General features: G+C 36.4%; 1 protein-coding gene across 1 annotated transcript in view; it reads left to right on the top strand.

The window, feature by feature from the left end:
- The window catches only part of LOC149239228 (nuclear/nucleolar GTPase 2-like), a 307,088-nt gene that overhangs the window by 168,965 nt on the left and 124,013 nt on the right, over window positions 1-14,110 (top strand). The window contains exon 4 of the mRNA XM_089369804.1: window positions 11,993-12,153. Within this exon, the coding sequence (XP_089225930.1) occupies window positions 11,993-12,153 (161 nt within the window). The remainder of the gene's footprint in view (window positions 1-11,992; window positions 12,154-14,110) is intronic.

Genomic DNA, 14,110 nt, shown 5'->3' with positions numbered 1-14,110 from the left:
GATACCCCATGGTGGCATATGCATAGGCGGAGTGGTTCACCCTCCCATATGGCATATGAGCAGGATGAATGGTTCACCTTCTCTTGCTGGCACATCCTACCCATGCAGTCCGAGACTCATGGGAAGTACCTCTCATTTGGCCAATGAGTAGGGAAATGAGGATAGGGACCATAGTACTACCGATGGATGCATCATGTACTTTTGTACTCCCTATGCTAGGATGTTGATATTGATCTGGGACCAATGGAAACTGACTACGAGTTAGTTAAGAGTGGTATGACACACTCTCTGTAGTTGGACACTAACTTTGGGTCAGTGGAGAATGGTATGATACATTCTCGATCATTTCTTCTTTCTTCATGGTTCAGCAGAACAGAGCAGTGTAGGGACAAGGAAGGTACAGATTGTCAGACAGTTTGGCTGGTGATGTTCTCCCTAGTTGAGAGGGAGTGTTAAATTTGGCAACTAGGGCAAACATCACTTTGGACAGCTTTTATGAGGCAACTGATATTTTTCTTGGATTCCTCTTTTCGAGAGGTGTAGGATTGATCTAAAGATCATCCCATTCTGACATGTACAAATGAAGTTATGAATTTATTTTGATTATGGACAAATTGTCAAGGTCGGCCGACCATTAAATTAGCCTCCTCCAGCCTTCAACGTTGCATATAAGTACAAGGTGCCTCCTCCTCATTTTGGCATCTCATCTCATTCATCTCTCTCTCTCATCTTGATTGGGTACGGATTTCTGGGCCTCTCTCTCTCCACACGTGCGAAAAGAAGACTGTCTAAGACTGTCTTTTCTAGGTGTTGCATTGACCAGATTTGACCGAAGTTTCAGGAGGCTAAAATTTCGGGAGGTTGACTTTGACTAGCGCTGACCCTGTTTGACTTCGGTTTTGTGAGGGAGGCTTCTATTTGGGCAAGCCGTTGTTCTGGGCACAAAACTGAGGCAGTTTGACCCCTGCGTTGACGAACGTTGACTGCCCTAATTCAGGTTGCTGCATTGAATTTTGTTGATGAACTGTTTTGGGCTATGTTGACCTTGCCGCCTACACCTACCTACGAGTCAGTGAGAAAAACTTTCAACCCCACAAGGTGTGGTTGGTGGTAGGGAACTCAGAGAAGGGGTTGTCACACTAATCTCGACTCTCTCCGTTTGAGCTATCTCCTATGTTAGCTAAGGGGGGTGGTCCCTGATGAAAAGCTAATTTAAAAAGGATGTGAGTTTTTAGGAGAATTGTTAGAGTTAAATAGATTATCTCTTTAAGATTTATAAGCAAAAAATTGATATGAACAATAACCATCATAAGATAAGCATCAAATACATAAACAACCAGTGCCTTCCAAGTATTTTCTCTTTAAGAAATGAAATTGTATTTTGCTTAAAATGAAGTGAAATGCTTTCAAATGGAAGGCCAAAATAAACCTAAAAAGTGAAACACTAAATTGTTAGCACAAGATATTGCTTTCAAGATGAATAAGTCTACAAATCAAAGCATGGAAACTATCTTGCTCAAAATGATACAAAAATAATTCAAATGTTAGACCAAAATGACAACAAAGTATGTTACAAAAATAATCTACAAGAGGCTAGGCCAAAGAGTATGAACAAGCTCTCCTCTTTGACTAGCCATGATTTAGCTCTTTGAAATAGCCAGATATTGATAAATGAAGTACAATACGTAAAAAATAAAATTTTCCGAGTTTGATATTTTGATGCAAGAAATAAAAGCTTTAAGAAACTTGAAAGAATCCCTGCAAGTCAAATAAGATATAGATGAGACTTTGGAATTCAAAACATGCGGGTTTTCCTTGAATATTTTTCAGGAATGGGTTGATTCCTCCGAGAATTTCCCCTCACGCTTGAAAAGCTTGACCAAATAATGACTCATCTACAAAGTTTCACCACAAATCATTAAATCGACATGAAATTAAATAAGTGGAGTGGAAAGAATTCCTAGAGATACATTTATTATCGACTAGAAGATTTATTTTCCTAAAACAAATAATTAATTTTTATGCTAATATCAGATAGCTGCATACTAACGTAACTTGAAACAAGCATGAAAGAAATAATGACATTAGGAAACAAATAGAAGCATAACAACAAGTCAATAGTTTACCACACATGCAAGGAGAATAACACCATCACGCTTTACTCCAAAGACTGTTGTATTATGTTGCAAGTAGTGAATACAATCCTGCAGTCTCCTCAAGCACAATAGCTCGTATTATATTATACAATATGAGAGCCCATGGCTCTATTATATAGAGAGTTGGGAGCAAATCCCAATGAAGAATGACAATGACAAATGGCATTGGAGCCAATCCCAATGTAGAAGTGATTAAACAAGTGGCATGAGGTGACAATCCCAAAGAGAAATTCAAATTTGTTGAATGGAGCTCCAATGCCAGGTGTAAAAATCGAATTCTGGCAAGTGGACATCATTTTCTTCTTCTTTTATGTGCCAAATTTGAATTTTATGATAGAATGACAAGTGTATATGGGTGGTAACCCATGTGGGGACAATTTCCCACAAAATCTCTACCAAGTATTCTCCCAAATCCTCCCAAATGTACATTAACTTCACAAATTCGAATTTCCAAGCAACTTTTTCATTTAATGTCAAAAATTCAATTTTATTTGATCATATATCATTTCCTTGATTTTAGGAGTCCACATCACCTTGGGACTTCACTTTAACTCCTCCATAATTTTCCACTTCATTTCCACAACATTTAGCATGTGTGGATATTAATTTTTTTTCCATTTATTTAATTTTTGGCTTAATTAATTGCCAAATTTCCCATTAAACTTAGGGAAAGTTGGTTTTGATGGTTAAAAACACATTTTTAACACCTCAAAGTTGAGGGTGAGGTGTAAATTTCATTACTCATACCTCATACAACTTCTCTAAAGATCACTTTCTACATTACAAATACAATTTTCATTGCAATTTCCGCAGTGTGGAAAATCAAAAAAATTAAAAAATGACTACCTAGACCTAACCAAATTCCACGATTTTTTTATGTGATCTAGTATGGTAATATATATAGACTTTAGACACTAAGATGTGTTAGGGGCTCAATCTTCAAACCGTCACCCCGTCTTTGGGGTAAAAATGAGTGAAAAATCCCAGAAAATTATCTGCCTCTGAAAAAGAAGGGATAATTAACTGGATAAAAAAACACTCCAAGGTGTACTTGTTTGCTGATCGAGTCCCAACATCCTAGGTCTGTTACAGACTCAAAAAACTCATCATTACTAGTATCATTTATTACAATTCCCTGCAGGGTGTGGAATTTGGGTAAGAGAAAGATGATGAGAAGATAGAAGTAGAGTTTAAAAACTCTTGTTGACTGATGATATCTGATGGTACAAGTGTTCTTTCGATCATTCTTGGGCATGTAGTCCTCATATAATCATCAGGTGCCACTTTAGTGGTCAACATTGGCTACATATGGGGATGCATGCTAGATATGAAGTGATAGTGTGCATGAACCTGGAGTTTGCATCCATCGATAAAAGACATATATCAACAATATCCATTCTAAATATGATCAAATGAAATCAAGTACAAAAATGAAGAAATGAAAATTTATTCTAAGAACATAAATGAGAATTTATTCACGAAATAAAACTAATTAAACAAAAATGACAAGGTTAAAAATATGATACAGAAAGATGCCCCATAGCATCAAATGTCCTCAGTGAAGTTCGTGCTGAGAACCTGTTTACTTTCAGGCAGATCCATTGGCTGCTTTTCTGACGTGTCTTGTCCAATTCTGAATATCTGAGGACTTTGATCAATCCCAACGTTGTGTTGTACATGATCATCTGATTTACCAAATCCTTTATGCTTTTTTCTTTTCTTCTTAACAGATTGTGATGTTGATGTTGAGGTGATCAAAGTAGACCTTTTTGTCTGATTTTGAAGATGCTATGATGGAAAATTTGAAGTATCCAAGACTTCTTTGACTTTCCTTTGTCCATTTTGCTTATGCTCTGACATGGGTGATGGATCCATCTCATAAGTATACCCTGATTCCCCTCAGTTTCCTTGCTATCCAAGTCTCCATCAATTAGCCATTTTTCAATGGAGTAAATGACCTCCTCATAATGAGATGAAGATTGCTTCAGTGGACCGAGAGGCTTATGATTTGTTTCTTTGTTCTCTTCGGAGGCTTATGATTTGTTTCTTTGTTCTCTTCCCATTCGTCATTTAACCAAAGTTGGAATTTTTTTACCTGTAGTCTTTCCATTTCATCCAACCTATTATTGAAAAGTGACTTGATTAGCCTTCATAACACTTATTTCCTTGGCATGATTTGTTTCCATTGTGTTGATTAATTGCACTTGTTTTTCTTCCATGGTGAGCAACCTATTTTGAAAATTGGCCATTTGATTAGAATGATTGACTTCCATGGCTTTTATTGCTTGTGAATGATTTTCCTCCATGGTATTAATGAGTTAAACTTGGTTGAGTTGCATACCCTTAATCATTCGAGTCAACCCCTTCATGAGATCCTTATCATTCTCATTTGCTTGAGTTTTGATCTTTCTTTCATCTCCATATTTTTCTTCAAAGGCGTCAATGATTGATTCTAGAGAATCAAAATTGTTAGCAAGTAAGTCTATGAACCAATCCATGGCATCGCCATCTAATGAAAAGATGAAAAGTCTCATTTTAACGTCCTCATGGTTAATATTATGGCACCATTTGCTCACACAAAGGTGGAAATTCCTAAGTTGAGTTTCAGTACTGATGACATTGTTACCTAGAAAACTAAGCAACTCTTCAATAGCCTCAATGGCTTCATCTGGAATAAAATTCGGATAGCATGGAATGTTAGTAAAATCACAAGGGGCAAACAAATCATTCATTATGTTATGCTCATTTGACCCTGAAAGAGAAAATGGATACCAGAGAGAGGCTCCTATCAAAGATTAGCAAGAAATCTACAAGAAGCAAGCTTCAAGCAGAAATCCTTGCAGAAAATGAAATAAGTAGAGTCGCCACTTGAACAGGAATCTAAATCTAAAATCCAACATGCAAAAACCAAAAGTTAGTCGTATTCCCAGGTACAAGAAGACTTGTCCCCGACAACGACGCCAAAAATGTTGACTGTGCCGCCTACACCTACCTACAAATTAGTGAGAAAAACCTTCAACCCCACAAGGTGTGGTTGGTGGCAGTGAACTCAGAGGAGGCTGTCACACTAATCCCGACTCTCTCCATTTGAGCTATCTCCTAGGTTAGCTAAGGGGGGTGGTACCTAATGAAAAGTTAATTTAAAAAGGATGTGAGTTTCTAGGAGAATTGTTAGATTTAAATGGTCTTTTTAAGATTTATAAGCAAAAAATTGATATGAGCAATAACCATCATAAGATAAGCATCAAATACATAAACAACCAGTGTCTTCCAAGTATTTGCTATTTAAGAAATGAAATTGTATTTTGCGTAAAATGAAGTGAAATGCTTTCAAATGGAAAGCCAAAATAAACTTGAAAATTAAAACACTAAATTCTTAGCACAAGATATTATAAATGCTTTCAAGATGAATAAGTCTACAAATCAAAGCATGGAAACTATCTTGCTCAAAATGATACAAAAATAACTCAAATGTTAGACCAAGATGACAACAAAGTATGTTACAAAAATAATCTACAAGAGGCTAGGCCAAAGATTATGAACAAACTCTCCTCTTTGACTAGCCATGACTTAGCTCTTTGAAATAGCTAGATATTGATAAATGAAGTACAATACGTAAAAAATAATTTTTTCCAAGTTTGATATTTTGATGCAAGAAATAAAAGCTCTAAGAAGCTTGAAAGAATCCATGCAAGACACAAATAAGATATGATGAGACTGGAATTCAAAACATGCGGGTTCTCCTTGAATATTTTTCAAGAATGGGTTGATTCCTCCGAAAATTTCCCCTCACGCTTGAAAAACTTGACCAAATAATGATTCATCTACAAAATTTCACCACAAATCATTAAATCGACATGAAATTAAATAAGTGGAGTGGAAAGAATTCCTAGAGATACATTTATTATCTACTAGAAGATTTATTTTCCTAAAACAAATAATTAATTCTTATGCTAATATGAGATAGCTGCATACTAACATAACTTGAAACAAGCATGACGAAATAATGGCACGAGGAAATAAATAGAAGCATAACAACAAGTCAAGAATTTACCACACATGCAAGGAGAAGAACACCATCACGCTTTACCTCAAACACTGTTTATTATATTGCAAGTAGTGAATGCAATCCCGCAGAGTCTCCTCAAGCACAATAGCTCATATTACATCATACACTATGAGATCCCATGGCTCTATTATATAGAGAGTTGGGAGAAAATCCCATGAAGAATGACAATGACAAATTGCATTGGAGCCAATCCCAATTTAGAAGTGATTAGACAAGTGGCATGAGGTGACAATCTCAAAGAGAAATTCGAATTTGTTGAATGGAGCTCCAATTCCAAGTGTAAAAATCGAATTCTGGCAAGTGGACATCATTTTCTTCTTCCCTTATGTGCCAAATTCGAATTTTATGATAGAATGACAGGTGTATATGGGTGGTAACCCATGTGGGGACAATTTCCCACAAAAATCTCCACCAAATATTCTCCCAAATTCTCCTAAATGTGCGTTAACTTCACAATTCGAATTTCCAAGCAACTTTTTCATTTAATGCCAGAAATTCAATTTTATTTGAGCACATGTCATTTCCTTGATTTTAGGAGTCCACATCACGTTGGGCCTTCACTTTAACTCTTCCATAATTTTCCACCTCATTTCCACAACATTTAACATGTGTGGATATTTATTTTTCCCTATTTATTTAATTTTTGGCTTAATTAATTGCCAGATTTCCCACTAAACTTAGGAAAAGTGAGTTTTGAGGGTTAAAAACACATTTTTAACACCTCAAAGTGTGTCACAGTAGAAAGTTGAGGGTGAGAGGTGTAAATTTCATTACTCATACACCATACAACTTCTCTAGACATTACTTATTACATTAAAAATACAATTTTTATTGCAATTTCCACAGTGCGGAAAATATAAAAAATTAAAAAATGACTACTTAGACTTAACCAAATTCCATGAAATTTTTTATGTGATCTAGTATGGTAATATACATTGACTATAGACACTAAGATGTGTTAGGGGCTCAACCTTTAAATCGTCACCCTGGCTTTAATATAAAAATGAGTGAAAAAACCCATAAAATTATCCGTCGCTGAAAAAGAAGTGATAATTAACTGGATAAAAAAAACACTCCAAGGTGTACTCATTTGCTGATCGAGTCCCAAATTCTAGGCCTGTTACAGACTCAAAAAACTCATCATTACTAATATCATTTATTACAATTCCCCATAGGGTGTGGAATCTGGGTACAAGAAAAATGATGAGAAGATAGAAGTAGAGTTTAAAAACTCTTGTTGACTGGGTACAAGAAAGATGATGAGAATATATAAGTAGAGTTTAAAAACTCCTGTTGACTGATGATATCTGATGGTACAAGTGTCCTTTCAATCATCCTTGGGCATGTAGTCTTCATATTATCATCAGGTGCACTCTAGTGGTCAACAGGTTGCATTATCTTGCTATTGGAGGCTGAGTTGACCAAGTTATTTTGGAGGTCAATTTCAGCCCTGTTGACCATTGTTGACTTTCTAGTTAGTGCTTTCTGTTTCTGCTGTTTTGACTGATCAGTTTGGGCAAGTGAATATTGTAAATTGTACTCTCTCTGCTGAACTTTTGAAGAATTATAAGAAGAATTGATCTAGGGTTTCCCCACATTGGGGTTTGTCCTTGGCTTGTGCCATATCTTGTGTCCTCTTGTGTTGTCATGTCTTCCACTGTTATTGTTTATGTTCTATCAATATTTTACTATCATGTTGATGTGGTTGCTATACTGGATATGATATTGGGCTAATAAAGAAAATTGAAGTAAAATTGCTCTAAGCATAGAACATACCATTGTTATCCTAAAATTACCACTACTTGATATTCCTACTTAGCCTACTGCTTTAGATGCCTTTGGATTTGGTAGTTATGTTATAGATGTCTATATGGTAGAGATGTGGGGTCAGACAACGTGATTTAGGCTAAAGGATGTGTAAGGCATTTGATTTTGCCTCGTAAGTCTCATGTCACAGTGGGTTTAGGATATGCGCCTATGTCCATGGGCACGAACCTAATATGCTTAATTATTAAACGCAATTTCCCGTCCTTTTTAATGGTTTAACAAATTAATTTAACATTTAACTTTATAAATTATTAAATTATAATCTAAATTTAAAATTAAACACATGTAAAATGTAAAATACTTGTGCATCAGCTCGTTGTTTCAAGGTTGCGGCAACTGGGTGTATTGATGTATGGTTGACTTGTATTGTCTTCCGAATAGCCTAGCAAACTTTAAATATTTGATGCCTGAATGCTCAAACAAACCTGGTCTGTGTTGAGGTCTGATAGTTGAAACTGTAAACACCTGAACGAACACCTGCTCTGCTATTGAGAAATCTAAAGGGCAATGATTAGAGTGATTTCTCTTTCTTTGATAACTGCTTGTGATGTCTTTTTACTTATCTTACTTATTAGCTTCACTTATTATTATTATGTTTGTGTATCATCAAACAACTACCAAAAACAAGAAGAACAAGAACACAGAATATAGGCTGCAAGCCAGGGCCAAAACCTCTCCACTTGAGAGGAAAACCCGCAAATCTCTTCTCTTCCTTATAGATTCTTCAATTGACGAATTCCAAGACCTTTAGACCAAGACCAATACCCTCCAAGACCAAGTCCAACCTTTCTGGATGATGTGCTTTCCTTGTCCAAGTCAAACCCAGTCAAATCTCTTCTAGTAGCACAACTTCGACCTCCAACTGCAGAATTTCGGCCTCCATTGCAGACTTGAAATTTTTGGCCCTCTTGCAGTTGCTACTGCCACATGTGTGAGCCTCTTTTATCCTCCCAAGCCTTCCATAGAACTTCGCTTGGCTTTCTTTGACTTCTAGAACTTGAGGATGGCTTCTTGTGACCTTCACTTGACCTTCTTGCCTTCTCTTCTTCAAGATCGAACTTGTAGAGGAAAACCCTAGATCTGCTACAAAAACCCTAGCCTTCCTTCGCACGTGTGAGAGAGAAATAGCCCAAAACCAAGTCTTCTTCGTCCTCTTCCTTCTTCGTTGCCTTCTTCCTCTTCTTCCTTCGCTTGAATGAGTGAGAGATGAATGTGCTCCAAGGAGGTCGAGTTTCCTCCTTTATATAGGCTTCTCAAAGGTGGATGTGGCTCCTCAAATTAGGCCGACTTGATCTTGGAGGGTATTTTGACACTTTTAAGGAAAAAAATAATTTTCTTTACAAGTTACAATGTGCCCAAAGGGGTCTTCAACTTATGACAATGACTCTTTTGACTTCTTGACCTAGGACAAACCCTAGAAGCACTCAATGAGTGCTTGACCTATAAAGTAAAAGACCTTGAGCATGAAACCCGTGCTCCGAAAATAATAATAATAATTTTATTTCATTTTACAATTTACAAGAATCAAAAGTACATTTCATATTTATGAAGACCGAACATAGTTACACATATTTCAACATCTGCGATGTTGGGGAAGGGAATAGATTGCTGAGACTATGAAGTGTGAACCTGTTTGCAATTGCTGTGACTATGAAGTGAACTTGTTCTCTCAATTGTTTGTGGCAGAGAAGAATTTAGGAGGAAATGTAGCGTGAGTAAAAGGTTAGGGCACGCAGGTGTGAGTAAAATGAGGGATAGGGCACAAAAGAAAAGTTGTGGGAGTGTCTAACAAATCTTTCGGGTGAACCGATGGTCAAACGTCCCATTTATTTGGGGGACGTTGAAATGGTACTCGAAAAGCCCTCAAAATTAGCTGGGGATGGGATGGGATCAACTCGGATGCCCCTAAGTCTCCAATGGCATCCTCATAGAGTCAGGGACGGGATGGGAACGACTTGGATGTCCCTAAGCCCCCATTGGCGTCCTCGCAGATTCGAGGATGTTCCCAAACTATTTAAAAGTGTTAGGAACACAAGGTTTTTTTTTTGGGGGGGGGGGGATGCGTCCCCGTGCAACATAGTGTGTGTATATATATATATATATATATATATAAACCGTGTCCACTGTGTCCTAATCCACGGTTACTGTGTCTCGTGTCAGACACCTGTATTTTTGTGTCCTCTGTGTCTTGTGTCATTGTGTCAAGGGACTTAGGTTTTAATGTGATATTGATGTAGATAGGGCGCTACTTCGCGATAATTACTGAAATTATTGTGATAATATCAAAACCTCATATTATCATGATATATACATGTGATAATATCACCATGTCTGATTTGGTGGTATTATTGCAGTAAGTGTAACATTGGCTAGGAGTGTTGAAGAGTAATTGAGTTAAGAAACTAAATAAAGGTATATACGATATTGTTAAGGGTAGGGCATGTTAAAAAATATGATTTTTATCTTCAACCACCTTTATGTCATAAATTTTACAAATTCATTGATCCCCCCACTGAATACCAAAAGAAAATAAAAGCAAAGAAAAGAGAAAAATAGGTCCAAGTCCTTGATTCTCCACTTTTGAGTCCTTGAATGGAGAGCTATTAGTGTTTAGGATTCAATATCGGCTTTGATGTATCAGTTTTTATTTGGCATCCACTAAATCATATGTTCCATATATATTTGTCAATGTGTTTATCTGATGTTGTTGTTGCTATATATGTTTAAATTTTAAAATGAGTATATTTCATAATTTTTAATGTTTGCCATGGTTTTCTGATTTTTGCTAATTTTTTTGCCAATGTTTCTGAGTAGATGTTTTCCAGACAATCGTCGATTTTTTTGCTGATGTTGGTGTTATCAACACTGGTATTTATTGCTAGTCCTGGTTAATTGCATTGTGTCATGCCAATGGTTAAGTATCCTATTCTGCAATGCTTTTCTTGATACCTTTGTAAGGCATTACCAATAATGTCTGCCAGTTTTTGTTAAATATATTGGACTGGAGTGGACCTGTTTCTTGGAGTGAGCTGATGTTGTGGAGTTGAATGTGTGTCCATTTCTTTGAATGGCTAAAAATTGTTGAACTTTGTAAGATATACTTCGTGTGGATGGTATTAAGTTTTTGAACTTAGTTGTAAGTTGTGCAATTGCAATTCTTTCTTTTGCTAGAACATGTAAGTGGTTTGGTCTGGCATTTCTTTGTTCTAAAGGACTTATGTTTCACTGGGAAAATGGAATAATCTACAACAGATTTAATGTAGTGGACAGTTCTTTCAATTGCTTAATCTGTTACTGAGAGCTAGTGAATAGCTTAATGCAGTGAGCATTAGAAGTTCTGCCACTGAATTGCCCAGGGATGTCGTTTAACCAATTGGGACATTTTACTAGATGGATGATAGATCATTGAAGACTTATACCTTTGCTTTTTGTTAGAACGCGATTTTATTTTCATTATTAGTAATGTGTGGATGTGATGAGTGTAATGTATGACAAGAGATTTTTAATGGATGTGAGATAGCAGATCGGTGATGTAAATTTTGATGTATAGATAAATATTATCCATGAATATTGTTTAAAAAGTTCAGAATATCGCTTTTCATGGAATGTGAATATGGATTTCAGTTATAACCATCACACAAATGTAGGTCCTAACCACATTTTTATGCTGAGGTGATTTCTCATGATTCCTCAAGTTTGATGTTGGGAGGCTTTTAAAAGAAACTGAAATTGTTATTTCATGTGGCTAACCCATAATTACTTTGACAATATACTTGGTTGTGAATACACTCTAAGAAACTGAAGTTACTGAAATAATGCTATATCTATCAAAGTATTATCTGGTAAAGAAGAAAATTTTTAGTCATGGTATTTTTAATACATGTTGGAAAGTTGTGACAATTTATAATGCTAATCCACTTGAAGTGTTTTTAATGTGCAGATGACTTTGAAAGCCAGCCAAGGGACCAGACTAATATGGAAGGAAGTGGAGATGATGGTTTTAGAGACTTAGTGAGGCACACCATGTTTGAAAAGGGACAGAGCAAACGTATTTGGGGTGAACTTTATAAAGTTGTGGATTCCTCAGATGTGGTTGTGCAGGTGGGTGTTTCCGTAACATCTATTTAATACCAGTGGACATACATTCTATTTTATTGTTAGAGAGTGGTAATGTCTGCTTTCTGCCTGACATTCTAGATTCAAAGGATCATATGTGCATTTGATGTGAAATTTACAAAGTACTAGAGTTTCTTGTAGCACAGATTTTTATGCTTTCGAAAACTAGATTATTTGATGAATCCGGGAAAAGAAATCTCAATGCAACATATAGGAAAAATTTGTCTTTCATGTCACTCACAAATCTCCCTCTCTGTTCGGGCTGGTGCTTGCCAACCTCAAGGGGTCCCTAGTCTAGCATGTACTGTTTTCACCTAAAAATGTACAAAATAACATAGAAAAAACAGCAATGCATCGGCTGTTTGACCAACAAGCTAGTGGCCAAATGAGTTTATAAAATAAGTTGTGATTTAAATGGTGGAATAATCTTTAACATCAGTTTTTTAAATGGAAAATAAAGTAGACAGAAAACACATTTAAATGGCAGATTTAACCAATGAAAATGACTCAAAAACCTTTTCCAATATTTCATAAGATAAAGATTAAGACATTGAATAACATAGAGAGATAGTATAGATCAAAACTCAGCTTTATTTTGCAAAGGCTAAGAGTCTGGCTGCACCAAGATGATTATTACATAACCAATGACAATAATATTGAAACACAATAGTGTATAAGCTAAAAGAGAGAGAAAATGGAGGGAAGAGAGAAAGATAGTATATACTGCTGCTATTGAAGACAATTTGACTGAAACAATATCTTCCACTTGTATCTATAACTCTCTCTCTTTAATTCCTTCAGTCCATGTTAGGTAATAGGAGGTCAAATTCCTGAAAAAGGAACTCAATGTGCACTCGGAAAATCATTCATGTAAAGTCAACATGCCATCTACCGAACTGAACTGGAGAAGAAAATCTGAGAAAAGTGAGATGTGTTTTGTTGAACTTTTAACACCAGATCTGATTTATTTTCCTCACAATTATTTATACCCAGAAAATTATTTATACTGAAATTACATTCTAAAACTGTGAAAATAAATACACTGGTGTTGTAAACTTTCAGAAATTACATGGCAATGTAGCAATGGAACCTGTACCAATTAACCCCAAACTCCCCGTCCCCAAACATAAATTTGACTTGCACAGTTTTAACACCCCTGTAGCAGTTTGCCCTGCCTGATGGAACTCAGCCTTAGCTGTTATGACCTTCTCCTCAAAGCTACAAACCAACGACCTGCTGGAAATCAGCCTTAGCTCTCATGACCTTCTCCTCAAAGCTACAAACCAACGACCTGCTGGAACTTGGCCCCTCTCAGCTGTTACAACCTTCTCCTCCACACAACATACACTTGGCCTTCCCACAGATCACTTCTCAGCCCCCTCGGCCTGCCTGCAGATCACTCTCAGCCCTGTCGACCTATCTCCAGATCACTCTCAAGTTTCAACCCTCTTGGCCTGCCTTCTAGAACTCATCCTGTCTTGATCTGTCTGCCAAAACTTGATATGCCAACCCGTGCTCAATTGAATCCTATAGCTGCACCCATTTCTTCTTTCTCCTCAGTCACTTAGCCTCTCACTCATGAGAAAACCGCTTCCTCAAAATGCAATGTTTCTCTATCCTCTCCCTCAGGATCTCCTTATACTTTCACTTGAGCGAAATCCCTAATCTCCAAAGTGATAGATGGCCAGAATTGAATCCTAATCCACTTAGATCAACAGTGGAGATTGGATCTAAGTCACTTAAATAATTATATTATTTATCCTTAGAAACTTTAACCCTATTAGCAACATTAATCAATTAAATTAATTAATGTGTTTTTTCTAAGTTAAGACTGAGGAAATATAAATTATATTACTTGTTCCTCTCGAACAAGCACCTAAAAAGGACTTCTCTTTTCCATGCTAGACACTTAGCCTATGTAGAATACCTTCTGATATTACAA

This window comes from Pinus tabuliformis, chromosome 8 (assembly GCF_031772625.1).
Source record: "Pinus tabuliformis cultivar Carrire ecotype Pingquan chromosome 8, CPIR1, whole genome shotgun sequence".
Classification (NCBI taxonomy): Eukaryota; Viridiplantae; Streptophyta; class Pinopsida; order Pinales; family Pinaceae; genus Pinus; species Pinus tabuliformis.
Note: the sequence above shows the minus strand (reverse complement) of the source record. Positions and strands in the feature narration are given on the sequence as shown.